Source organism: Mesoplodon bidens (assembly GCF_964165515.1).
Source record: "Mesoplodon bidens genome assembly, chromosome: 14".
In the NCBI taxonomy this organism is placed as follows: domain Eukaryota; kingdom Metazoa; phylum Chordata; class Mammalia; order Artiodactyla; family Ziphiidae; genus Mesoplodon; species Mesoplodon bidens.
In genome coordinates this window covers 16,567,221-16,595,209 of record NC_138170.1, presented here as the reverse complement: position 1 = coordinate 16,595,209, position 27,989 = coordinate 16,567,221, and the positions used below count along the sequence as shown (strand labels likewise).

General features: G+C 44.5%; 3 protein-coding genes and 1 pseudogene across 4 annotated transcripts; 2 read left to right on the top strand and 2 right to left on the bottom strand.

The window, feature by feature from the left end:
• Positions 1-44: 44 nt before the first annotated feature.
• Positions 45-27,926, top strand: LOC308627896 (protein FAM170A-like). Its single transcript, XM_081254388.1, has 2 exons — positions 45-791; positions 27,599-27,926. Exon 1 carries the CDS (start codon positions 146-148, stop codon positions 674-676), a length of 531 nt encoding a protein of 176 aa, XP_081110514.1. The 5' UTR covers positions 45-145; the 3' UTR covers positions 677-791; positions 27,599-27,926.
• Positions 5,550-12,104, bottom strand: LOC308627888 (uncharacterized protein). Its single transcript, XM_081254363.1, has 2 exons — positions 12,021-12,104; positions 5,550-8,748 (listed from the first exon to the last, which is right to left on the bottom strand). The coding sequence occupies exon 2, from the start codon at positions 8,212-8,214 to the stop codon at positions 6,565-6,567; it is 1,650 nt and encodes a 549-aa protein (XP_081110489.1). The 5' UTR covers positions 8,215-8,748; positions 12,021-12,104; the 3' UTR covers positions 5,550-6,564.
• Positions 11,828-20,488, bottom strand: LOC308627898 (zinc finger protein-like). Its single transcript, XM_081254390.1, has 4 exons — positions 16,699-20,488; positions 16,173-16,223; positions 14,031-14,076; positions 11,828-12,147 (listed from the first exon to the last, which is right to left on the bottom strand). The coding sequence occupies exons 1-4, from the start codon at positions 16,731-16,733 to the stop codon at positions 11,986-11,988; spliced, it is 294 nt and encodes a 97-aa protein (XP_081110516.1). The 5' UTR covers positions 16,734-20,488; the 3' UTR covers positions 11,828-11,985.
• On the top strand, positions 23,529-27,916 carry LOC308627557 (protein FAM170A-like; annotated as a pseudogene). The gene is made up of 4 exons: positions 23,529-23,598; positions 25,930-26,070; positions 26,879-27,573; positions 27,882-27,916. The product of its transcript is annotated as a protein FAM170A-like (transcript).
• Positions 27,927-27,989: the final 63 nt, after the last annotated feature.

The following is a 27,989-nucleotide window of genomic DNA, read 5'->3' as shown; positions in this document are numbered from 1 at the left end:
ATCACATCGAGACACTGCCCAGCCTACCGCACCCCTAGCCCATGTTCAGGAAAAAGGGGAGACCGCTCCCCCATCACACTGTGTCTCCTCCTCACTCTCTTCACCCTGTAAGAACGATCTGCACCCAGACAAACAGGAAAGGGGCATGAAAATATACTACATGCAGGTACAAGTGAACAAGGGTGTCGCTGTCTCCTGGAAGACAAAGAAACCCTTGGAGTTGCCTGAAAAGCAGCTGAGGATAGAAGAAGTGACCCTTCCTGAGGATGCGTGCACAGTAGGCACTTACCCCTCTGATGTGTCCACCGAAAACCTCCTGTCTGACAGTGAGCCCACTGGGGAGGACAAAGAGTATGAGGAAAGGGCAGCGCCAGGCAGCCCATCAGGGTCACCTGCCGTCGAGGAGAGACCCAGGGCCAAGACACCGGAGTGGATGGTGACCATGGAGACCGGCTTCAGGTGCATGGCCTGCTGCCGGGTCTTCCCCACCTTGGAGATCCTCCAGCAGCACGTGAAGTTTGGCGTCCTGGAGGGCTTCAGCTGCCGTGTCTTTCATCTCACCATGGCCCAGCTGATGGGCAATGTGGAATCCGAGATCACCCCGAGGAGGAGGACGAAGAGGACGAGGAGGACGAGGAGGACGAGGAGGACGAGGAGGACGAGGAAGAGAAGGTAGAAGGCCCCAGCCCGAAGAGACCCCGCAGGCAGGCTCTTTTCTCTCTTTTGAGTTCCACACAGCAACTGAGATTCATGGGACAGAAGATCCTGGAGACGGTGTGGCCTTGGAAGAGGTAAGGCTTGAGGCTGGCAGTCTTCTGAGCCTATGTCACGAGGGCCCAGAGGAGTCCAAGGGAAGGGGCCGCACACATGTGCTGGTTGACCTAATGGCTCTGCAGTTGCATCAAATGGGACACACCCAGCACTAACAAAGGCATTGAGCTCTGTTGACGTAAACAAGAAGGTGGAGCCTTTTCCTAGGAGTTTTCTCAGGGTCTGCACGACGGACCTCAACTCTTAGAGGACGTACTGCCAGCAGCGCCTTCTCGGCAGAGAGAGCCAGGAGTGGTCTCCAGAGAGGACAGGGGCCCTGGCAGGACCAGACCTTTGAGGTCTGAGAGCCTTGGGCCTGAGCCGAGATCTCACCCGGACCACTGGACCTAGCCTTCTGTGACAAAGGGGAATATGAAAGAGAGTCACGTGGAAATGAGGTCCCCCGAGATATGGAAATGTTCCAGAACCTTCGTTGCGTGGTAGTTGATCTGGAGCCAAGCTCACTGTGGTGTGTGTGGCTCTGAGCATTAAGGCAACGCTGGAGGGTAACCCTGACCAGCAGAGCTTGGAGTGCTTCTTGTCTCTTCCTGTTCTACCTCAGTTGTTTTATCCCTTCCAGGGAGAAGAAAGCACCCTCGGGAGAGTTGGTAGTAAACCAGGGTATATCCTCCCTCAAGGGGACCCGGCCTGCCCTTCATTCAAGATGCTCTGGAAATGGGAACTGACTCATGTTATCCAATTGGCTGAGGGAGCACAACTCCCATGTTGATTCCGGTCAGACATGTTCATCAGACCTAGAGCTTTTCTCCTGATTCAAATCAAGTAGGGTATTAGTAGAGTTCCCATTTATTTCAGCCCTAGAGATAGCACATGAGCAAATAAAAAATCTTTGTGTATCAAAGCATTCTAATGAGCCCTTTCATTTTGCTGTTCATTGTGAAAAACACGCTCACTTTATCTCTGCCAATGAAGTGTTTCCACTTGACCAATGATGCCCCACGATCCCATTAGCCTCACTGAATTTAGGGAGCCCATTATGATGACATCATTTCCCTCTCATTCTTGGCCTGCAGAGAAGAGCAGCTACAGAGCATTCCAAGACTGCTAACGCTCCCCTCACCAATACGTTTCTTAAACCTCTGGCAAAGGAAGTGTCCTCTGAGCCCTCCCAGGGCACATAGGGGGTTTGGGTGAGCAGATCTTATATGATAAATCCACTCCAGTGGTCTGGCATTCCTATGCCTTTGTAAACCTTCTACAGTGGTGGTTCTCAGCTGGGGACACTTTTGGTCCCCCCTCCCAGGAAATATGTGGCAGTGTCTTGAGACTTTTATTTTATTTTATTTTTTTTTTGTGGTACGCGGGCCTCTCACTGTTGTGGCCTCTCCCGTTGTGGAGCACAAGCTCCAGACGCACAGGCTCAGTGGCCGTGGCTCACGGGCCTAGCCGCTCCACGGCATGTGGGATCTTCCCGGGCCCTGGCACGAACCCATGTCCCCTGCATCGGCAGGCGGACTCTCAACCACTGCGCCACCAGGGAAGCCCCTTGAGACTTTTTTCTTTAAGGAGCTGTGTTATGAATGAGCCCCACGTGGCTGGTGCACACGGATGTATCAAGGCACTTTTTTTTTTTTTTTTTTTTGGTACGCGGGCCTCTCACTGTTGTGGCCTCTCCCGTTGCGGAGCACAGGCTCCGGACGCGCAGGCTCAGCGGCCATGGCTCACGGGCCCAGCTGCCCCGCGGCATGTGGGGTCTTCCCGGACCGGGGCACAAACCCGTGTCCCCTGCATCGGCAGGCGGACTCTCAATCACTGCGCCACCAGGGAAGCCCTCAAGGCACTTTTTATTGTTACAACTAGGGTGGCAGGGAAGAGTATGTGCCACTGGCCCATCTTACATTGCACAGGACAGCTCCCAACAACAAAGAGCTATCCAGTTCAAAATGTCAGTCATGCCAACGTCAAGAAATTTTGCTACAACATACTTAGAAAGTCCTGGCATTTTGACTTTAGCCTACGCTAACTTTGGGTACAGGTTTCAGTCATTTGAGCAAACTGCTGAAGGCATTCCCAGGTAGCCAAGCTAACACGCTGAGTCTGGAATGGGTGTTGAATGCACTCGTATCAACAAATCCAGCCTAACCCAATATTACATTACTCCCACCTGCTTCAATACCTACAAACTCCACACACATTATTTCTCAGGTTTCTATTGATATAAGTTATAAAATTCCGTATTTTAGCAGATAGTGTCTCCTCATGGTCATCCTTTATACCCGGTGGGTACCCACCCCTTCCCTGCTCCCGTCCCCATTTCAAGGACTCTAGTCTGATTACTAGGTCTGGAAAAACGAGAGGTAGTGGAGGCAAGTCTTGAGGATCCACAGACCCCTGCAAGGAAACTACCTCAGAGTAGAGGCAGACTTCCTTCTAATAGCACAGCAGGCTCAACTAAGAGGTCACAGGTCAGAGGTCACAGGCCTCAGCTTTGTTGGAATCTGCCCATATATTTCCACCTCAAATTTCCAGGATTCTACTCCTTCCCACTGATGCCCTATGACATAAGAGAATCTACAAGGTTGTGAATCAATGTGTTGTCATTCAGCCACTGACTGAATTTGACTTTGGATCCCCTTAAAAAAATAAATAAATAAAAAGGAAGGAAAGAAAGATAGAAATGCTGATTATAACAAGTCCCCCAAAGTGTTGCTATGTAGCCAAGCTCAAAGCTAAGACAGAAAATCCCCAACGGTAAAAACAGATTTCGAGCTCAAGCTATCAACTGGGACTTGAAACTGAAGGCCCTACAAAGGCCAATGGAACTGGATACAAAGCTAAAGATTTAGTCTTTAGCATAGATGGGAGTCAAGGTTAGAGGAAGCCACGCACTGGGAGTGAGTTGTGAACTACTCAACACTAAGAATGGAAGAGCAGCTCTTTCATTGAATGTGAAGAAAGAAACAGGTAGTCCCTAGTTGCTACCACTGTCTTTGAACCAAACTAAAGAACAAGGTCAACCAGAAGGGCAGATATGAGAATCAAAAAGGAAACCTCTCTGGAATCCTCACTGAACCAAGTCTAAGTTCTGCTCTACTTGTGGTCTTTCACTTACAGAGACAAACCTTTTGGGCTTACCACAGGGATCAACAGACTTTTTCTCTGAAGGGCCAGAAAGTAAATATTTTAGGTTTTGTGGGCCATCAGTGCTCGTCACAACCACTGAACACTGTCAGCACAATGGGAAACACTCAAAGATGGTAAATAAATGGATGGGCCAATAAAGAGCTTTTAGGTTCCAATAAAGCTTTAAAGGCAACGAGCCAGGTTGGGCTCACAGGAGGTAGTTTTCCAGCCCTTGACTTAACTCACTAAACTACAAATTACCTTGAGAGTTGGTGGTTTGATATCTACCAAACCAAACCAAACAAGAAAGCCCTAGGATTTCTGACATCTAATGCAATGCAATTTGAGGTAGCATGGACTTTACATACACATGTGAAGGTGTGGTCTAGGAAACCAATCTTGGAAACCTGCCTCTCACATTAAATACATCTTTTGCTGAGTAAAGCCCTTTAACCAAGTAAGTGTTAAACATCAGTGAAATGACCAAGAAGTAGGAAATGGTATGCAAACCTCCTCCTTAACAACTTGTTCCCATCATTCTAGGTTTCTTCCCTATGCACATTTTTCCTTAGGGAATCGTTGATAAATTTTACCTCTAAAACTTACCTATTTCCACTCTCTATCTTCAGGATTTGCCCAATCACTGTTACTTTGTAAACAATTTAAAAAGTTTTTTGGGGGGTAAATTCCTCTTTTCCCACAGCTAATGGTTCTCTGTGTCATAGTGTCTGGAACGACCCAGCTACTTCTCCAGTCAGACCAAGCACTTGAAAGGACAAGCCGGTACCCCGAGCTATCCATCCATTCACCCAGTAAGGAAGCCTGATGAGGAGAACTAGGATGTGTACATTTCTACTGTTGGAATTAAAACAGAATATTCTGGGCTGCATGGATTTATCCTAAACTTCAAATGCATTAATTATAAATAGACCGTTACACTGACTAATATTCTGTCTCTTTGAATAACCATATACATTTTTTCTTTTTTATAACTGATTTCTAGAGGTCTATTCCTTAATTTTGGCCATATATATGTATACCTCATGATGATAGGATTTCTTACTGTGAGGGATTAATATGTTCTTAGTAATTTTTAATATTATATTTTACATTATTTTACTACCTATGTTACTATAAAAATAACAGTATTTTACTGGAAAATTGATGCTCAATGAAAAATTTAAAATATGGAAGTTAAATGTGGAAAAAATCCCTGAAAATCTTGCCACTGTTTACATAAGGGTGAAGATCCCTTTACAGATGATAGGATGCATTAACACACACACATACATGTTTGATTAAGGTATGTGATGTACCTACCTAAAATACATTAAACTGTTACATGCTTCTGTCATTAAGTTTAAGCCATCATTTTAACAGACCTGTCATTACATAAGTATCTTAAAATATAAAGACATTCCTATTGAATATTTCACTTTTACAAAATTTAGTAACATTGACATGCTACTCACCTTTTCTACTTGAATTTCCTAATTATAAGGTCCTATTCTGTGATTTCTATATCAAAGGGACGCACGTTCTATGTTTTGATATGTACTCAGCAACTTCACTTTGAAAATCAATTTTTCAATCCACCGCTAGGAAAAAGTGTGCAAGTCAGTCATTGAATAAATATGTTTGATGAAATTACCAAATTTCAACAAATAATTTTTTTCTTTTTATCTCAGGCCAGAGAGGAGTAAGGAGATAGAGAACTTGACAAAAGTAATCTACTTCACACAGCCTCTTTTCTCTACTTAAGAAGTCCTGATGAAAGTAATGCTAAAACCCTTGGGAGACAATCACATCAAAACCTAGACGGAAATGTGGTGAGTAAGAAACCAACGATCAGTTCATTTACTAAGAAATGTTTGTCCTCTGTCACTGTCATTAGGAACTCTTTCTGACACTTAAACCTCTGCCTTGACGTTCTTGAAAAAAGGGTCAACAGTATGCTTTCTGTATTGCAAGATGAACAATCCATTTTCAGTAAGTCTATACTGTCACAAAAGATAACCAAATTTGTACTGTATAAGGTTCACAGAATATTAGATAGACAAAGTCCAAGATAAGATCCAACTTGAAGCGAGGCTGGGGGGAGACAAATGGAGCTCATCATAACAGGACGATGCCACATTAATATTACAAATTGCAATACTGAGTGGTTTTCTAACACTTCAAATTTTTGTCTCCCTGAATTACTTTTAAGGCCAGATTTAGGTTAACTCCTCTGAATACAAATTTTTATGAAATTTTGGAGGGGATTGCAACATAATTTTCAAAAAGTTTTTCCTCGTTCATTAACTGAACAAATATCGAGCACCTACAAAGTAGCTGACAATGTTCAGACTGTAGATTCAGAACAAATGTCGCTGCATTCGTGGAATTTACGTTGTAATGGGCATAAATTTTGGCATGTTCATCATACTTTTGTACAAGGCCTGCTAAAACTCACACTAAGGCTTCTCACCTAATATTTAATAGAGGTCAAAGTTCAAACTTACTACACCATTTACCAGAGTTCTCTGCCGTGTGGCCTCCTGGCTACTGGGACATGTTGAGCTATGGCTGAAACACCGACTTTAATGAAACAAATGATTTTTTTTTCTTCTGAACTTGATGACTGGAAGAATTCACATGACACCTGAGTTGTTTCTGTCTCTGTTTTCATCATTCTATGGAACTTTTTTCGTGTGTGGGCTCTCTGATGGTCTTACCACTCCTATCACTTTTATAGGATTTATCAGCAGCATGGATTCTGTGATGAACTGTCAGATTGGAGCGCCAGCTGAAGCTCTTCCCACAGGTCTCACACGTGTAAGGCTTCTCCCCCGTGTGCACTCTTTGATGGGACTGTAGCTGTGAAGGCCGACTGAAGACCTTACTGCATCTGTCACATCTGTACGGCTTCTCTCCAGTGCGGACGCTCTGATGAAGCTGAAGACTTGAGGCCTGACTGAAGTGCTTCCCACACTCCCCACACTTACATGCTTTCTCTCCTGTGTGGACCCCCTGATGCATGTCGAGGTTCAGGCTCCGCTTGAAGCCCTTCCCACACTCCTCACATTTGTATGGCTTTTCTCCAGTGTGGACTTTTTGATGGGCTTGAAGGTGTGAACTCCGACCAAAGCTCTTCCCACACTCTTCACAGTTGAATGGTTTTTCTCTGCTGTGGACTCTCTCATGGGCCAGAAGATTTGAGGCCTGCCTGAAGACTTTCCCACGCTCCTCACAATTATACGGTTTCTCTCCGGTGTGGATTCTGCAATGAATTTTAAGATCTGCTCTACGACTGAATCCCTTCCCACACTCTTCACATTTGTATGGTTTCTCACCGGTATGGATCAGCTGGTGGATCTGAAGTCGTGAACTCTGATTGAAGCCCTGCCCACACTCCTCACACTTGTAAGGTTTCTCTACACTGTGGGCCTTCTGATGGATTTGAAGATATGAACTCTGACTGAAGCCCTTCCCACATACCTCACATTTATAGGGCTTCTCCCCTGGGTGGACAACCAGATGAACTTGATAATGGGAGTTCCTCCTGAAGCTCTTCCCACACTCATTACATTTGTATGGTTTCTCTCCTGTATGGACTCTTTGATGTGCCTGAAGGTTTGAACTCAGAGTAAAGCCTTTACCACACACATTACATATGTATGATTTCTCTCCAGTGTGGACTCCCTGACGGGCCTCAAGACTTGAAGGCCGACTAAAGCCTTTCCCACATTCCTCACATTTGTAGGGCTTTTCTCCTGTGTGGACCCTCTGATGAATGTATAGATTTGAGCTACAAATGAAGCCCTTCCCACACTCCTCACATTTGTACGGTTTCTCTCCCGTATGGACTCTCTGATGGGACTGAAGGTGTGAATTCCGACTGAAGCTCTTATCACATGTGTCACATTTGAATGGTTTCTCCCCAGTGTGGACTCTCTGATGGTCCTGAAGGTGAGAGGCCTGACTGAAGGCCCTCCCACACTCCTCACAATTATAAGGTTTCTCTCCCGTGTGGACTTTACAATGAATAGTAAGTGCTGACCTACGACTGAAGCCTTTCCCACATTCCCCACATTTGAATGGTTTCTCTACAGTGTGGACTTTCTGAGGAGTCTGCAGCTGTGAGCTCTGACTGAACTCCTTGCCACACTCATCACACTCACTGTGTTTTCCTCCCACGTGAACTCTCTGATGAATATGAAGAACCGAGCTGTAACGGAAGCCTTTTCCACACTCACTGCACATGAGACTTCTCTTTTGAGTGTAATTGCTGGTGAAGATCAAAGGTGGAGAGATCGGTGAAGGTTTCTTTACATTCATCACACTGGTAAGGATTTTGTCCTGTGTGAATCATAGTATTCTGATCCAGTGTTGAAACCCTCGTGCTATCTTTTCTATAATCGCTGTAGCCGTAAGATTTTTGACCCTTGTGTACTCCATGAGCATCAAGGTGATGTGAAATCCAACTGATGGTGTCAACATCCTCTTTACACTGACACAGTTTATTTTTCATGGAAATTTGCTGGTGTCTATTCTGATAATTCTGGGACTCAGCCAATGAAGTTTTCCTCCAAGAATCCTGGGCTCTCAAAGTTGCAAACCTTCATTTCCAGTACTACTGGGATCACCTGCTTTATCATTTAATATACGGTTCTCATCTTCAGAAATTTGAATAGAGTCCTGCCCCAATCTGACAGGGGGAATCACCTTGTTTGTGGAACTGACAACTATTTATCATGGAGTCTTGGCATCTGGTTAAGTCATTTGCAATTTGTTGCCAGATTTGCCAGCAGGAAAGCTCTTCACGTGATCCTCTGTCTTGAACGGCCCTCAACTCACTTTGATTGTTTTCTTCTATATGGACAGAGAATTCAGAGATGTGGACACGTGAAAGCTTTGTTCAAAGATTCAAGATTTTACACTTAAGACACAGTATGAGACTTTAATGAACCTCAGGATGGTTCAGCTGATCTTTCGCACGACAAATGAAGTTCTCTGGTTTATATACTAACAGAAACCAAGAGATGGTCTGTTAAACTCCCAAATACTTAGCATTAATGAAACCCATTTAAAACCAAATGACTACTCTGACATACTATTTAAATCATCTTTCAAAAATTACATGTCATTCCTACCATAACACAGTATCAATAAAGACAAGCATTTTGCTGTGCTCACAGCTTTAACAGTGCCTAGCAGTTAGTCAGGGCTCAAGAAATGCATGCACAGGTGAACTCAGTTTGATTTCTAGGATTCTCTACAATTCTGAATCCCAGGTTAAGTTTGAACCAAGTCAGAGAAGCGAAACAGCTTTTACACGTCAGGTATCAGATACAGGAAAAGGACTGGAAAGTACAGTTTTGCTTAAGTTGAAAGGCTGCACCCGAGGCGGCAGCACACCAAGGGGGTTAGTGCTGAGGAGGATATGAAAGGTGCTAAAAACCGGGACTTCCCCGGTGGCACAGTGGTTAATGATCTGCCTGCCAGTGCAGGGGACACAGGTTCGAGCCCCGGTCCGGAAAGATCCCACATGCCGCAGAGCAACTGAGCCCGTGAGCCACAACTACTGAGCCCACGTGCCACAACTACTGAAGCCCGCGTTCCTAGAGACCGTGCTCTGAAACAAGAGAAGCCACTGCAATGAGAAGCCTGCGCACCACAACGAAGAGCTGCTCCCACTCACCACAACTAGAGAAAAGCCCATATGCAGCAACGAAGACCCAATGCAACCAAAAATTAATTAATTTTAAAAAAGGGTCTAAGAATCAGTGGGGTTAAAAAAAAGCATAAAGGCCTATGCACTGGATCCTTCTGAGGCATTTGTGCTGCCTAATATGTTCCTCCACTCCCCCTGCCAAGTAGGAGTCAAAATTTAGAGGCTAGGGAAGAATGCTGTCTCTTTAAAAACAGCATGGAAAATTTTTGGACACAGATACATTGGTCTTTAACAAGAATGAGTTCCAAAGTGAAGAATGGGGTTTATGAGTGAGCTGGGAATAAATTCCATAGCCTGTGATAAGTATTGAGAAGAAACAGACTAGAAACTATTAAAGAATGATCAAAGCACCCAAGGTGACATTATCTAAAATGCCTTCTACAAGATACATACAAATGCACACACACACACACAAAATGTTTGTAGAGCTAACAAAGATCGATTTCTTATTAGTGAGGTGGGCTTTGGAGGAGGCAAATGGGACGCAGCGGGGCAAATCTTTTAAGGGAAAGGCTAACTCACCAGCTGCCTGTTTTCTGAGACCTGTTCTCCCCTGGTATAAGGGATAAGGAAACAGAAATTTCTTTCCTTCTATGGGAGGGTTACCTAAGAAGTAGACATAAGAATCCTCATTCAAAACAGTATTTCCTCCCCCAAATGAATTTGCTCTGCTACTAAGAGCTCAAGGAAAGTCACAGGGAAAGCATTTTACTCAGTTTGGTTATAATTACAGGTTCTATACATATTTTTTGTGCAAGTTGATGAGGGCCAACTTGTACAGAAAGGCAAACACACACATACACACATCATGGGCACCTGAGAAGTTAGAATTAGGCTAGGAATTCATTTGAAGACAAAAAAACATTTAGCAATATCCCTTATTCACTCGGATTTGTTCACCGCCTACTAGCTATTTTCATGGAAGGCTAATTTCTCTATCCATTAACTCATTCGTTTATTCAAGAAATATTTAAGAGTTCCTGTCATGTACCAAGACTATGCTAAGCACTGAGGCTAGTGAGCAATAAACATATAACAGACCAAATTCCTCCTGCACTCCTGGATTACCCTCCAGTGGAAGAAAGAGAGGCGAGAAACAGGTGAACAAAATGTACATGAGTGAAACGCTTAGAGACAAAACAAGGCAGGGCAGAGAGAGTAAGAAAGAGAGGACTGTATTTCCCATAGGGTGGTCAGAGGACAGCCACCTCCTCATCTTTAAGGTGACTGACTGAAAGAAGTAGAGGCCTAAAAGATTACAGGTGAAAGAGCATTCCAGGCAGAGAGAAGGACAAGGAAAAGGCTCTGTGGCAGAAGCATCCTTTGCAGGTCTGGAAAAGATAGGGTAAGAGGGAGGAGAGGTGGTGTATTCAGGGAGGTGGTGGAGAACGAACAGCAGCCCACAGAAGGCTCTAGAAGCCACTTTAAGTGGTTTTTATTCTAAGTAAAAGAAGCCACAAGAGAATTTTGAAACAAGAACATAACCTGACTTAAAGTTACAAAAGATCACTTTGCCACCTAAAGAACAAACTGTGGGAGGAGAAGGGTGGCAACAGGTGACCAGTACAAAGACTATGCAATAATCCTGGAAAGAGATTTCCAACTGGGACCAGGTGATGGACAGCACAGGGCTGGTGAGAAGCAAAACAGATAGACAGCTAACCACAGGAACTCACGACTGCTTGGTTCTCACCTAAATTTCTATCTGCGTTGCTGAATTCATCAACCAAAGCCTCTCTTCTCTTTCTATATGTTTTGTATCTCGTTTGAAGAATGAGAACATGCAAAGTCACAAGTTAACATGAACGGGCTAGAGCGAAAGTTTACTAGAAATTTGAGTTCCAACTGCATATTCAAGGTATTGAAAGCTGTGTTTTTCAAACTTTGTATCACGACCCACTGAAGAAACAGCATTTATTTCACAACCTAGATACACAGGCAGAAAAGTATACATTACTAAAACGAAGCTTGAATGACCTATATCTAACCAATGTCTCTTTTCATGAAATCTGTTCCCACTGGCTCTCACACCACTCATGCCATCGCCCAGAGTTTCTGCTGCAATGTGTTGTACTCTTCCTAAGAAACTCTGATATTTTCTATACTATTTTATTTCATTAAAAAATCACACGTAGGGCTCAATAAATTGGCTTTATGATCCACTAATGGCACGGAGGGAAATCTGAAAAAGAATACACAAGGTACAGCAAGATACTGTCGATTTACAGTTCTTTTACAGAATAATTGAAAAGGACCTGAAACACACTGTTTGGAAAGACCAGAGGCATCCTCTCGTGTCCCACAGGAATTGCAAAAGTCTGGTCCCCAAACTCAGGGAACCACCTCAAGAGGCCCAAAGCCTTGAAACACCAAGGTCACAAAGACACTCGCAGAGAAAGGCTGTCCTCACCCACTGAGACCAGGTTCCGGAAGTTTTCCACCATCACATCCTGGTACAGCTTCCTCTGGGCCGAGTCCAGCAGCCCCAGCTCCTCCTCTGTGAAGGCCACGGCCACGTCCTTGAAGGTCACCGCCTCCTACGACAAACACCACCACCTCAATCTTATACCCAGTGGCCAGTGGAAGAGGGGCAGCCCCGAGGAGACGAGGAGGATGGGAAGTTGCTCCGGCTCCTGTGAGGTGTGCAGACTTCCCAGCACCCCCTCCTTCCATCCTGCCAATGCCACACACTGACTTTCCTCAGCCTCACCGGACGTGCAGCTATGAAAGAGAAAGCTTTGTGTATTTACCTGGGGCTCTCAGACAACTCATAAGTAAACTCCCTAGGATTCTAACCCCTGGATCCTGAACTAAAAAGCTTTCACTGTTTAATTATTATTGCCAAGTGCCCCAGAAACAGTTACCAATTTAGTCCTGGCAGTATTTGATGGCACCTGCTTTCTCATTGAGGTGGGAACCAGCTGAGAAGGAGTGTTATCTGTGGAAACTAACCAAAAGGCCATGCCAGGTCTCTGAATGAAAACTCTCTCTTTCCCCGTTTCTGTCTTTCGCTTGAATGCAATACTCTGACTCCAGACCCTTGGTTTTCTGGGTGAGTCTGAGTTGGTTCCTCCTTTTTTCACAACCCCTATTCTTTATATTTAAAACAAAGATGAAACCAAGCACCTCTTTATACAATTGTTCTGAGCTGTCTATGCAGTGACAAGTGCTTTAAGTACCACTGGACTTTTTAAACTAAGGTCATGTATTACTCTGATTAGAAAAAAATAGAAGATGGAAAAAGAAACAAACCAGTAAATAAAATACACAAAGGGTCTGACTCAAGCATGGGGAAGACTGAATCTAACTCTGGTCGTGAGAAAACTTCTAACCATACATTATTTTTTCTGCGTGAAGCAGCAGTTTGATCCTGCTGTGCTCTGCCGTATTTGGATATTCTACCAAAAAACATCCAAGGCACCACATGGAAAACATACCTCTTAAATTCTGAATACCTAAACCTACTATGTTAAGGGCAAAAAGGGGCAATATTCTTCAGAACAGATATTTTGAGAACAAGGTTAAATCAGGAACACTGTCACTGTAGTGCTCCGAAAACAGGAGAAGTCTTTCAACTCAATGTCTGTGAATAAAGAATAGTTTAAAAAATAGGTGCAGGGCTTCCCTGGTGGCGCAGTGGTCGAGGGTCCGCCTGCCGATGCAGGGGACACGGGTTCGTGCCCCGGTCCGGGAAGATCCCACATGCCGCAGAGCAGCTGGGCCCGTGAGCCGTGGCCGCTGAGCCTGCGCGTCCGGAGCCTGTGCCCCTCAACGGGAGAGGCCACAACAGTGAGAGGCCCGCATACCGGGAAAAAAAAAAAAAAAATAGGTGCCTAAGTTTGCAGGAACATGATAAAGCAATTAAAAGTGAATGTTAGCTAGTATTAAATGAAAAAAACAATTTAAAACTGTATCTATGTTATAAATACAAATACACATCCATGAATACATATGATGAAAAGATTACAGAAATATAAAAGCAGCTAATTTGTAAGCAGGTAAGCAGTAGACTGGAAGATGTCCTTCATTTCCCTTAATTTTTCTTTTACTTGTAAAATAAAAAAATGATGAAATAAAACAAAAATTAAAACCGAAACCAATTAAATTTAACAGGAATTTTAAAAAAAGCACACATGGCACACTCAGGTCCTCATATGCTTAGACTCTCCTTGAAAGAGAAAACCCATATGGAACTATACCCAATATTTCGTAATAACCTATAAGGGAAAAGAATCTGAAAATATATGTATATATATGTATAACTGAATCACTTTCCTGTACACCTGAAATTAATACATTGTAAATCAACTATACTCCAATCAAAAAAAAAAAAGAAAAAGAAAAAAGAAGAGGAAAACCTGTGTCCAACCTGAGTACAAAAATGGCGTTTTTAACAGCAAGAAAGGCAAGCTCTACTCACCTGGAATGTGCTCATTTTCTCTCTCCTTCTGGGGCAGTGCAGAGTCCTAGCAAGACAGACAGGGAAAGAAGAAGTCAAACTGGAAACTGGTTTAAAGAAAAAGAAGTCACTAACCCACGTGGTGCTCATTGTGAATTACCAAGGCTCCCAGTCCTCGGGGTGGCTACAGCTGATTATGCTTGATGAGCAGAGCCCCACGCAGATACCAGATGCCCCCGTGAACCCCCTCAGTGGCTGTGTGAGGAATGACCTGCCCATTCATACACAGTGGCCCCCTCACAGTGTGCCTGCAGCTTCCACAGGGGTCATTCTTATTCTGGGTATGGTGTAAACAGAGACCATGTAAGTCAGAGTAGGTTTTGGAGTCAATAGGCATGGGCTCTGATCAGGCTACGCCATTCACTAGCAGTGTCACCCTGGGCAAATTATGCACATCCCTTCGCCTCAGTTCTGTCCTCTGCCAGTAGGGGAGAACACGGGCATCCACCTCGTGAGATCGTCATAAGGTAGGAAGCTCTGAGAACACCACTGTCAGGGTTTCTTATTTCTTAGCAACTGCGGTAAAGCAGATGATATTTTAGTTAGAAATTATCCTTAGAGATGTGATTTCTACCAACAGAAGACTGTCAGACATGTGGAGGTCATACGTTGTTGCCCTGTTATGTGAGAGTCTTTAGACTTCTGAAAATCTCTGCTTGTCTTCCTAAAGATTTTGTGACTGCAACAATAATATTTAAATTGACATGGACAACTTTTTACAAAAGGTATAAAAATACGTTAAGTTTCTTTTTAAACAGGAAGTACCCTTTTGACAATTATGCACAGAGGTAAAGAGAACTAATAAAAGCCAGGATTCTGCAACAACAATAAAAAATAGTTTGACAGTCCATACCTAATTCAAATGAAAAAAGACAGGAATCTGAATTGTAATTATATCATCATAAATATAGGAAAGTTTAAGAAATAAATGGGAGACTTCCCTGGTGGTGCAGTGGATAAGACTCCACATTCCCAATGCAGGGGGCCCGGGTTCGATCTAGTACAAAAGATGGCAATGATTCCACTCCCCAAAGCTTGGGAGAGAGACATCTTCACAACTTCTAACGACCTCCATTTTGACTCTACACTTGCTAGCTGTCTTCTGCTCAATTCAGGATTCTGAAAGGGGCCCTGACAGTTGACAATAATTAGTGGGGGAATAAAATCATTGGACTAAGTAGGGCTTTGGTGAATCCAGCTCAGTTTTATCTGTGACATCCAGCAGGGTCAATTTCCTCGGCCTCAGTTTCCAGAAAAGACCCTCTCTTGAGCTTCTTGAATTTTCACGTGCATGTGAATTACTGCGGGATCTTGTTGGAATGCAGCCTCCTGGGCCCCCTACGCAGAAATTATAAATCAGAAGGTCTCGAATGGGGCTCAAGGCTGGGCATTTCTATCCAAGTGATGCCAGTGCCGCTGGTTTGTGGACCACAATTTCAGTAGCACTGCAGTGTAACATCAGTCCCACAAAAAACAGCCTCCACTACACAGAAACATACACAAAGAGTAACCAGACAAAAAGGCACTAAAACATTAACAACTGTTATCTTTACATCCTAAAGTTATAGATAATTAAAATTTTTCTTTATGTATATATCTGCATTTTTCCATAATGATTATGCTGCTTCTATGATATACATATTATTTGAAATAAAATAAATGACCCAGTTGAGAAAACTATCTTAAAAACTCATAAAATAGCCTAAACCTTGCTCTCAAGGTCCCCACAATTAAGTCCCAACCTACTTTCATGATATGATTCTAGCCAGTACCCTATGCTCAAAGAGAATATACCAAAGGGATTAGCAAACTCAGCTGCTGGACTCAAACTGCCTGGGTCCCAACCCCAGCTCTGCCTCCTACCATCGGGGTGAGGATGGGCCAACAGGGTTGTGTTCCCTGCCCCCAGCTCCTCAGCCTTAAAGTAGAGAAAACAGCAGTACCAATTCACAGAGCCACTGCCTGATGGAAATGTGGTCATGTGCATAAAGCTTTTAGAATGGAAATTAGTGACCAAGGCTCAGTTATCATCGTTACCCATGTCCCATACGTTCTACAATTTATAGGAATATCTTAAGTAGAAGAATGCCAAGTCCTACTCACGTGGGGCTCTGTTGCCTCTTCCTCCGTGCAGTGCTTTTTGAGAAGCCAGGGCTGGGGAAGGAAAGGAGACTGTGAAATACCAGGGCTGTTGTTTCCATCCCCACTAATTCATACCGCACCCCCTTCCGCCCCCGTACCAGCTAGAAGTCCTCTCCTTCCAAAACAGGCCAGGAGTCCAGGACAATTCAGCTTCCTGGGCTCACAGAATCCCGCTGCGAAATGGGTGCCTCCCGAATTAGCGTAGTATTAATACCAACAACGTATCAGGCAGTTGTAGACCTTTTACTTGTGCTATCTCGTTTCTTCTCACAACACTATGTTAACAAGGCATTCCTTTCTCCCCCCTTTTACCGAACAGCAACGGAGGCACAGAGGAGTTAAGCAACTCACCCAGTGTGACGCCGTATGAAGCGGTAGGGCTAGCTCATAGGTGGGGGACGGGGTCAGGTTAGGGGTGAAGAAAACCGGGGAGACCCTCAAACCCCAGGAGGCACGACCTGAGCCCACCCCATCCCGGGTACGTTACCAAACGCAAAGAAGCTCCGCCCGCGGGACGTACATCACCACTCCAGGCCCTCAAACCTCCGCTTTTAGCCGCCCCTCCTCTTTCTCCCCAAATGAAAGGTCTGCAAACGTTGGCCCCAGGCGCATGTCGGGGAAGCTTGAATGGGTCGTGAAGAGCGGACCTGAAACACCGCCATCACGCAAAACATGGCTGCTACGTGTCCTCCTGGGGCGGAAGTGCCTGCGACTAACCCGGAACTCCTGGACCACATTTCCCAGAATTCCGCGGGTAAACCTTTACAGCGAGGCGTTACTGTAGCTGCAGTATATGGGACTACACGAGTTTACGAGCTCTGGACTACATGTCCCAGAATGCAAGGGTGGGTGCGGGGGTGTCTACCGGCACCAGCTCTGGACTACATGTTTTCACTCTGGTTTTCACTTTCCGGAATCCCTGAGAAGGTCTCGGGCAGTCTTGCCGTTCTACTGTGTAGGCTTCAGAAGAGTGTAGATTCTGTTCATTGAAAGGCGTACAAACTCAGTAGAATTTTGGACGTCTTCAAGAGGCTAAGCGACATAAAAGCATTACCAGCCACGAAGGCTTCCTGGTAAACCCCAAAGAGTTTCACCATTGGAATAAGGGGAGAAGGAAACTGGGCTTTCTTTGGCAGGGACTGAAGCCAAACGCCAAAACACCTCATTCCCTGAGATTGTGTAAAGGTGAACGTGTTTTGTTAGCATCTTACAACCCGTGCAGAAGCAAGGGAAAATCCTTTCTAGAGACAGACATCAACATCCTAGGTCTCAAGTTATTTCTGTAATTATAAAATCTGTGACATTGCTATTTGACCAAGTGAACTTTAAGGGGAAGGAAAAAGCATTACTTGACATACGGAGGGACACTTCACAGTCATAAAAGTTTCCAATTATCAGAAACTAATAACTTCAGCTGATACTTTATAAAGCAAAAATTGACAGAACCATGAAGAGAAACATTCAAATTCATAATTGGATCTGGAGATTTGAACACATACATAGAGGGAAATGTTGAGCCTTAAAAGCATATATTAAAGTAGAAAGGGGGGCTTCCCTGGTGGCGCAGTGGTTGAGAGTCCGCCTGCCGATGCAGGGGACACGGGTTCGTGCCCTGGTCCGGGAAGATCCCACATGCCGCAGAGCGGCTGGGCCCGTGAGCCATGGCCGCTGAGCCTGCGCGTCCGGAGCCTGTGCTCCGCAACGGGAGAGGCCACAACAGTGAGAGGCCCGCGTACAGCAAGGAAAACAAAAACAAAAAAAAACAAAAAAAAACAAAGTAGAAAGGAAGTTGAAAATTGATTCAGAAAACATCCATTTCAGGAAGTTAATAAATGAATAATAAAACTGAAGAAGGCAGATGGAAAAATATAAGATCAGATTAATGAAATACAAAATAAAGTAGATCCCACACACACCCACAAAACAGAAATTAAAGAAAAAAACAAAACAAACAAAAAAAGATCATCCATAGTATAAACAAAGATTTTTTCAAAAATTTGTTCCAAATTCTTTCAGGAAAATATCCTCCAAGAACTATTCCTGACTTAAGCCAACATAGCACACAGGATTTCTTTCCACTACAAGTAAAGTGAAATCTTGGATATAGCATGATGAAATACGGTAACATGATTAAGTTTTATTTATTCACCTCCTGTTCCCTGTGGCACCCTCCACTCCCTTCTCTACCCCGTAAGCTACCATTCTAATTTGTTTGATGTGTTTTCTTTTGGGTGTGTTCTTGTGCACAATGTGCACTTGTGTATATTTTCAATTCATATAAATAATATTGTGTCATAAAATTCATTCTGGTGTTTATTTCCTTCATTCAGGAGTATATTTTTAAGATTCACCCATCCGGGCTTCCCTGGTGGCACAGTGGTTGAGAGTCTGCCTGCCGATGCAGGGGACGCGGGTTCATGCCCCAGTCTGGGAAAATCCCACATGCCGTGGAGCGGCTGGGCCCGTGAGCCATGGCTGCTGAGCCTGCACGTCCGGAGCCTGTGCTCCGCAGCGGGAGAGGCCACAACAGTGAGAGGCCCACGTACCGCAGAAAAACAAACAAACAAAAAAAAACATTCACCCATCTATCTAATTTGTTTCATAGAGTTCCATTTTCTGCACCCACATTTTACCTGTACTCTTCCAACTGCCATGCCAATGACAATAAAGTAAACATCTTCTTACATTTGTTTATAGACGTATCTGAGAATTTCTTTGGAATACATACCCGAGTGAAATTATTTCATAGCAAATGTGTATACTTTAATAATATAGCCAGATTGACTTCCTGAACGGCTCCACCAGTCCAGATTACCAAAGAGTTGCACGTCAGGTTTTTGTGCAACCACTTACCTTCATTTGGACGACTCATCACCGTTTTGCTAGTGTATTAAGTGTATAGTAGTATCTTGTTTTAGTTAAATTTCTCTGATTTCTAATAAGTTTGATCTTTTTTTCAAATGCTTGGTAGCTTCATCTATAAATGTCTACTTAAAACTTTTGCCCCATTTTCTAATGTGGATGCTATCTTTTTCTTCCTCATTTCTATTACATATTCTGATTATTAATACCTTTTCAGTTTTACCAATTACAAGTATCCTTTCCTAATTGGGCACGTGTTTCTAAAATTTTTCTATTGTGTTCTTCATGGAATAGAAATCTTTAATTATAAGATAATAAACCAATAATTTCTTAATATCTGTGCTTCTGAAACTCCTCAGGTGAAAAAATATATTTCTACCTTTTAAAAATTAACTTTCTAGACTTATCTTTCACATGTAGGTCCTTTAAATATTTTGGAGTCTATTTATGTACATTTTATTACATGGGATCCACTTTTATTTTTCTCCAAGAGAAATTCTTAAAAATAGTGATATTCATGGCTTGAAGATTCAATATTACAAAGATATCAGTAATCCTCAAAATGATCTATAGGCTCAGTCAAACCCCAATAAAAACACCAGCATTTTTTCCCCTTGGAAATTGATGAGATGTTTACAAATATTATGTGGGAAAGCAAAGAGCTACAAGAAGAGCTGGGGGCTTCCCTGGTGGCGCAGTGGTTGAGAATCTGCCTGCTAATGCAGGGGACACGGGTTTGAGCCCTGGTCTGGGAAGATCCCACATGCCACGGAGCAACTAGGCCCGTGAGCCACGTAGTGAGCCTGCGCGTCTGGAGCCTGTGCTCCCCAACAAGAGGCCGTGATAGTGAGGCCCACGCACCACGATGAAGAGTGGCCCCCGCTTGCCACAACTAAAGAAAGCCCTCGCACAGAAACGAAGACCCAACACAGCAAAAATAAATACATAAACTCCTACCCCCAACATCTAAAAAAACATAAAAATAAAAAACAAAAGAAGAGCTGGGACAATCTGAAAGAAGAATGAAAAGAAAGATATTAGTCACATTAAATCTTACTATAAATCTACAATATAAGATAGTCTGGTGTTCGCTCAAGGATAGACAAGATAATAGACATCAAAATCCATGTTGAAACAGACATTATAACAACGTGTAAAAAGAAAACACTGCAGGGAGTTCCCTGGTGGTCTAGTGGTAAGGATTTGGCGCTTTCACTGTGGTGACCCTGGTTCAATCCCTGGTCAGGGAACTGAGATCCCGCAAGCCACGCAGCACGGCCAAAAGAAAAAAGAAAGAAAAGAAAACACTGCAGCAGAGAGGGGAAAGAACTCTTGTTAATACAGTTGATCCTTGAACTAGGGTTCAAGGGGGTTAGGGGTGCCAACCCTCTGCTAAGCTGAAAATCCAAGTATAACTTATAGCCAGTCCTCTGTACATACATGGTTTCTCCATAATCGGCAATTCTGCATCTGAGGATTGAACCAACCTTGGATCGTGTAGTAGTGCAGTATTTACTATTAAAAAAAATCCTCGTATAAGTGCACTTGTGTAGTTTAAACCCATGTTGTCCAAGGGTCAACTATTGGTTCTCAGTCAGCTGGATATCCATATGGGAAAAATATTAATCATTACTGCATAGGATATAAAAATATAAATTGCAGAAGATCTGCAGACTTAAATTTGAAAAGTAAACAATGATGCTTTAGGAAAGGAACGTAAGATAACAGCCTTTTTGCCTTGGAGTAGGAAGAATTTCTTAAGACCAAAAAAGTCACCAACTGTGAAAGAAAAAATTGAAAAATTGGACTATTTTAAAGTTAAGAAACACTGTAAACCCAAACGCAGCACTCTTGGGCCAAAAGTGAGAGATATTTTAAAAACATCTATGGAATAAAAGACTCAGATGCATCCCTCATGCCCATGCATTCTTCAAGGGTCAACTGTATCTACCAAAGTTGAACATATACCCTAGAACCCTTTGGCTCCACCCATAGAAATATCCCTCAAACAAGTGCACAAGGCACATTCTAGATTGCTCACGTCACCACTAACTGTGATAGCCAAGAATGGGGAAGTACCCAATACCCACCAATAATGGGATTAATAAATAGATTTTGATATGTTTACACACTGCAATAATATCCACCAATGAAAATGAATCAAAGGTATCCACTCCCAACAATATGGATAAATGTCATGGATATACTGTGGAGCAAATGAAGCCAACACAAAATAGCACCTGTTACACGACTCCATTTATATCAAGTACAAAATAGGCTAAGTGAATCTACACCATTACAAATTAGTGGCTACCATATGGAAAGGAAGGTTACTAGAAAGAGCCAAAAAGGGATGCTTCTAGGGCTTGGGGTTTGTCCTGGTCCTCCAAGAACTAGACGGCAAAGTGCTGAGAAAGACTTTAATGAACAAATCTTTCATTAGGGAAAACATCGGAGAGGAAATGGCAGGGAGCTCTGGAAGGCTGGCGGAGCTATCAGCTCATAGTGCAAGTCTGACCCTGAGTGAAGATTTGGAAGAAAGATTTGGTAGATCATCCGAGACTGCCTTGTCATCTACGTAAACTCCTTCAAGGCTGTCAGAGTCCTTGAAAACAGGTCACTGGACAGAGGAATCCTGGTCTCCAAGAAATGGCCTGCCTTAGGATCCCTGCTGTGCTGACTAGGAGCAATCAGGGGCAAGGCCGGCCTCCAGGCAAACCTGGTGATGGGTTTAAGAGCAGCAGCTGGGACCTTTGGCCAGTTATGCTCCCTGTGGTCATAACTGTGAAACAGGAGACTCTCAACGTGGATGCTTCCTTGCGATAAGATCTGGTTCTTTATTTCTGTCAGTAATAGTACTGAAGCAACGTTGCATCCTTCTCAGTATAGCATACCCCAGAGATCTAAAACGTTCGTTTGTTCTGTTATTGATCATGTTCATCTCTTGGCTAAGGTAGTGTTCACCAAATTTATACCTACTGTATTTCTTGTTGTGATTAATACTTTGTGGAGAGATACTTTGGGTTTTGTAGCATCCTGCTCCTTGTAAACTTTCAACCAGTAGTTTTATAATTCATTGATTACTCTTGCCAGAACCTATCATTACTATGATGGTTGTAAATAAGGATTTTTACATTACATCATTCCTTCTATATATTTATGGTTTGGCATTCTATTATGAGAGCCCTTCCTTCCCTCCCTTCCTCTTTCTTTATTCATATTCTGTATGATAATTGTTTATTTTATGGTCAAATTGCTCAGATTTACCCAGTGTGAGTCTCTTCAAGCTGGATCATTTTACACATCCCGCCACTCTTTCCTACTTTCTGGCACAGTAAATTTTCTCCAGGATCATTCTACACTTTCCTTGCTCCAGCCCTGAAATAGAAACGTGGATATACATGCTTATATACATCACATACACATGTGTGTGTTTGTATATCCTCACACTTCCATATCTACTTCTGTAAACACCTAGCATGTGCACTCACTCCCTCTCTCTCTCTACAGATGGGTGGACGGATGGATGGATGGATAGACAGATCTGTATAAATAACTTATGGTCAGACTTCCATATCCGTGGTTCCTCTGTATCTGCAATTCTGCAACCATGGGTTCAACCAACCACAGATCATGTAGTACTGTAGTAATTACTATTAAAAAAAACCCTGCATATAAGTGGACCTGCCCAGTTCAAAACCATATTGTTCAAGGGTCAACTGTAACTTGCTAAATAAAGCCCTTTAACCAACTATATTAAAAATACCACCATTGGTCTGCGTATGGAACGCCATCCAAACCTGCTTTGTCCTTACTGGTTCCACATCCAGAGGGTCCTCTGCTATTATGCTCAGTTCTCTCCTCTTGTGCATCTTTTCAACAAGAGCAACTTTTTTTTTTTAAACCTCCACAATGTAGGTATATCCACTTTTGTTTCTAGCTCCAGGATTTTCCCTCTCCCTATTATGGATCTGTAGTTAAAGCACAGCATAAATAATAAAGCTTCAATTGTTGAAACTCATGAATTTTTCTGTGTATGCAAAATAATCTGAGAACTGTTTTGTTTTTGAAATTGGCTTCCAGAGTTCATACCATAATTTTGATCTTATATGCCTTATGACAATATAGAACAATCATATAAGGTCTTAACTTGCTATTGCAGAGACTGCGCTCAACCTAGGTCCACAGAATGCTCTGATGTCATCATTGAGGTCACAGAATCCTGCTGTGTGCCTGGCAACCTTGTAAACTTAACAGCCCTGGTGAGCACTAGGCAGTACTGCTGGTTCACTAAGTGGTACAAGTTTTTCAGCCATTTAGGAGACTTGACTATTTTTATTTGTATTGAATCATTTCAGCGGATTGCCCAAGAGCCAACAAGGGCCAACCTGTAGGGAAGAGGAGGAGTTGGACATCTCTTGAGGCATCTTCTAAGGGAGACTTCTAGTTGGTAGCATGAAACGGCGACAAAAGAGGAAACATCTGGAAAATGAAGAGTCCCAGGAAACTGCCGAGAACGGAGGAGGTATGTGGGGGGCAACATGCTGGGGCACATGGGTTTCTGCCAAACTAAACCTTCTCTAGGATGGGGGGGACTGAGAACGTGTCACCTGTGAAGCAGGGAGCGAGAGACCTTGTCTCACTGACGCTGCCGTATCCATCCGGAGGGTCCCTGTGGTGTGAGACGGCACAGAATGGCCAGATGCCCTTGGGAGATGGGAGGTCAGCTCCGCTGGTCTAGGGACTCTCTCCTGGGGCTGCCGGGCCTGGAGCTTTGTCGGACTCATAGCAGGCTGCATCCTGCTTGCACAGACCTAGAGGTGCAGCTTTTCTCAGTCCCCGATTTCTCTCTTATTCTCTTGGATCGTTCCCTGGGGTCATGAGGTGGGGGATGTGAAGGATGCAAGGATACTGAGAGAGACCCATGAGTTGCTTGGCCTCTTTTACCAAAGTGGAAAGAGAAGCCCCATGAGTTGAAGGCCCTGTTGAAAAGTATCTTGACAAGTGGAATGCACTTTGAAAGAAGATTGTTTGTCTAGGGATGGTGTCATATTGAAAGCAAGGAGGTTTTATTCCTTCAACAGGAAGAATTTCCCAAAGGCGATCAAGGAAAGGGAAGGGTTTTCCAGAGACTGAGACCGCGTGAGCAGGGGTGAGAAATGGCCTCAGGGTCCTGCGGGGAGCTCTGAGAGCCACGGGCCACGTGGTGCCTGCGTGCATTAAAAGTAGGCGAGTAGCTTGCCCTGGGAGAGGGGTGGTCACCCCAGAGCTCCAGCTAGAGGCCTCTGCCCCAGATTAGAGCCCAGTAGCTCCTACCGGGCCCAGGGCCCTGGAGACTGTAGGATGGGCCCTGGGAATGGAGCTCTAGACAGCAGGCAGATTTCCAGGCAGTGGCTGGGACAGGCTGGGGAAGGCAATGACTGCCCCTGACCATTCAGAATATTTTGCTCTATGTTCCTGTGTGTGTGTGTGTGTGTGTGTGTGTGTGTGTGTGTGGGTGGTAGTGCAGAGAAGAGCGAGATGAATGGGGTTAGAGTGCTTACCAGATATAAAGTCTGCGTGGTAAAGTTCTTGTCACCCTGCCTGGACCTGGCTGACACTCGGTGTACGTAAGAGTGTATACAGAATTCTTGTTAGGGGTGTTTCATGAGACAGTAACTCATACACCCATGTACACTCTGATACAGCAAAAATATCACACACCCCACATATAACTTCCTTAGTAAACCACACACAGCACATGGAGGTATATACATGCATCCCTTCTCTACTACGTTCTCATACAACCCACCTGTATCACAATTGTCTCCTCCAACACCAAACGCTGGAGATGAGATATGTATATAGACACACACACTATATATATAGGACACACACACACACACACACTATATATATATGTATCTCCTCAACTCTTGCACAAACACAGCTAACTTCAGCCATCTCTAAATACCTCTATAAGAACCAGTCACGTGTCATACACACCACACTTATAACACATTCTTGAGTAATGCCAGACCCGCTTTGTACAAACCACAGTAAACCACAGTCTCAGTAACCCAGGTCAGGATTGCCAGAGAAAATATGGGCTATCCAGTTCAATTTGAATTCCAGATAAACAACAAGTAATTTTTCAGTATCAGTATGTCCCACATATTGTATGGGCCATACTTACACTAAAACTAAGTCAGGCCAAACACTGCATGGGAATACTTACACTAAAAAATTATTCTGGGTTTATCTGAAACTGAAATTTAACTGGGTGCCTTGTATTCTTGTTCGCTAAGTCTGGCAACCCTTATATACTTACCACCAGCTGATGTATTATATATTTATTGTAGTTTTGTTTAGTGTGTGTCTTCCCCTACTAGAATGTGCAGCGTTACCAAAGACTACAACAATGGAAGAGTGCCGGATACACAGGAGTAGCTGCTTACTGAATCTTGGTGACTGAATGAATGAACACGCACCATAAATACAAGCCACACCATGTAATGAGGAAAAGTTACATGTCCCAGAATTCCTGACTTGTGAACAGAAACCATGCACACAAAGGCCACAGACACAGATAGACACATCTGCACTGTGCTCCCCATGCCAACCCCACACTTACCACAGACTTAACTGATACACATCACTCACTCTTCCCACACACTCACAGTCACCACCGAGGCCTACATTACCAACTAGACAGTGAGAGAATAAGTATGGATTGGAATTAAATCCTGGAGTATCCACTGGGAACCACACTCTCAACTGCGTGTATTCACTGCACCTGACACGTGTCACACACTCAGTAAATATTTGTGGACAGAGGACTGATGAACCCACCCTGAGCCTTTCATTCCTCCCTCAGGAATCTCGAAGTCACAAGAGGATCCCCCTCGGCTTGGATCCACTGTGGTGGCCCAAGGCTGCAGCCCAGGACCAGGGGAGGTCTCCTCTGCCTCTAAATACTTCTTCTGTACTTCTACTCGGCGCAAGCTCAGCTACGCTGGTAAGGGCGCGGGGCTCCTCAGGTGAGGGGGTGCTTGGCTGTGAGGCAGGAGGCACACAGATCCCAGGGAGGCTGAGAGGAAACCCAGGGTCATCAGAGGTGATGAGGGGTCTGTGGAGGAGCCTGGGCAGGATGGCTGAGCTGTTCCGAGGGCGTGGATGCCAGCTGAGTCTGGGTGTGTGTGTGTGAATACTGCTACTACCATGGTGGGGAAGTCAAGGAGCAGGGGCCGGAAAGGTCTGGGCTTGAGGTGGAGGGAAGAGGGACCAGATTAAGCATCTTCAGAGGAAAATGTAGGCTTTGTCTTTGCCTTTGCTTCCAGAGAAGGACAGAGTTCTGCATCATACACCTCCAGCCTGAGAGCAGGACCATCCAGCTCAGGTCCACACAGCTCACACATACACGTGCCCTCCAGGCACAGCCCTTCTCCGTGCACACATGAACCCCAAGCACGTGATCCACAGTACTCTCCTCCTGCACCACAGCCCCATTCCACAAGGAACGCACCACCGATATTCCCAAACTCACACTCCTCGTCGTACACGCATCCAGCCGCATCCCTCACATACCACAGCCCTCACCACCATACTCCACACCCCTGTATACAGACACCGCTCCAGTATCCCCCCCACGCACATGAAAAGCCCACAGATGACACCAGATACACCACTCCGTCCTACGGCCAACAGACACCAGGCTCACGACATAGCTATGTCATGCCAATGTCCCTCTCTCGTCTACCACACCTGCGCCCTCAGCTTCCAGCATTGCCCATGCATTTTATTACGTTTTTAATTTCCTTTTTCAGGAATCCGGAGATTTCATCGAGACACTGCCCAGCCTAGAGCACCCCTAGCCCAGGATCAGGAAGAAGGAGAGACAGCTCCCCCATCACACTGTGTCTCCTCCTCACCCTCTTCACCCTCTAAGAACTATCTGCACCCAGACAAAGAGGAAAGGGGCATGAAAATATACTACATGCAGGTACAAGTGAACAAGGGTGTTGCTGTCTCCTGGAAGACAAAGAAACCCTTGGAGTTGCCTGAAAAGCAGCTGAGGATAGAAGAAGAGACCCTTCCTGAGGATGCGTGCACAGTAGCCACTGACCCCTCTTCTGATGTGTCCACTGAAAGCCTCCTGTCTGACAGTGAGCCCACTGGGGAGGAGAAAGAGTATGAGGAAAGGGCAGAGCCAGGCAGCCCATCAGGGTCACCTGCCGTCGAGGAGAGTCCCAGCGCCAAGACAGCGGGCTGGATTGTGACCATGGAGACCGGCTTCAGGTGCATGGCCTGCTGCCGGGTCTTCCCCACCTTGGAGATCCTCCAGCTGCACGTGAAGTTCGGCATCCTGGAGGGCTTCAGCTGCCATGTCTTTCATCTCACCATGGCCCAGCTGATGGGCAATGTGGAATCCAGAGCACTACCGAGGAGGAGGAGGAGGAGGAGGAGGAGGAAGAAAAGCAAGAAGAAAAGGAGAATGAGGGAGAGCAGCCCACAGGGGAAGGCCCCAGCCCGAAGAGATCCCACAGAGAGAAGAAAGGACCCTCGGGATAGTAGCAGACAGAATGCCGTGGTCTGAAGGAGGATGAAGGGACCGGCACTCAGTCTAACATCATATGACAATAGAAACGTCCTATGCGATAAGGGGCATTTTCAAAAAAAAAAAAAAGAAAAGAAATCCTTTCATTTTCCTCATTTCCCACTTTAAGACCATCAGTCTGTCCTGCCAAATTTCACCTGGACTCTGTCCCCTTCTCAATATACCTCGGCCATCACCATCACCTCACTTGGACAACCATGTCCCTGCAATAGCTATACTCGTCATGTCCTCAGAGAAGCCTTCCTAGTTCCCACGATTAAAAGTCAAGTGTATGTGTTATGTCTCCTCTTCTGTCTCTCTGAAATTTAACTTTTTCTTCA

Bases quoted from the DNA above. Each gene is read 5' to 3' on its own strand.
- LOC308627888 (XM_081254363.1), bottom strand. From the start codon at position 8,214: ATGAATGTAAAGAAACCTTCACCGATCTCTCCACCTTTGATCTTCACC.
- LOC308627898 (XM_081254390.1), bottom strand. From the start codon at position 16,733: ATGTACGTCCCGCGGGCGGAGCTTCTTTGCGTTTG. The intron at 16,224-16,698 runs GTAACGTACCCG...TTCCTTCCCCAG, and splicing joins GCGGAGCTTCTTTGCGTTTG to CCCTGGCTTCTCAAAAAGCA. The intron at 12,148-14,030 runs GTGAGTAGAGCT...TGTTTGTCGTAG, and splicing joins AGAAAATGAGCACATTCCAG to GAGGCGGTGACCTTCAAGGA.
- LOC308627896 (XM_081254388.1), top strand. From the start codon at position 146: ATGAAAATATACTACATGCAGGTACAAGTGAACAAGGGTGTCGCTGTC.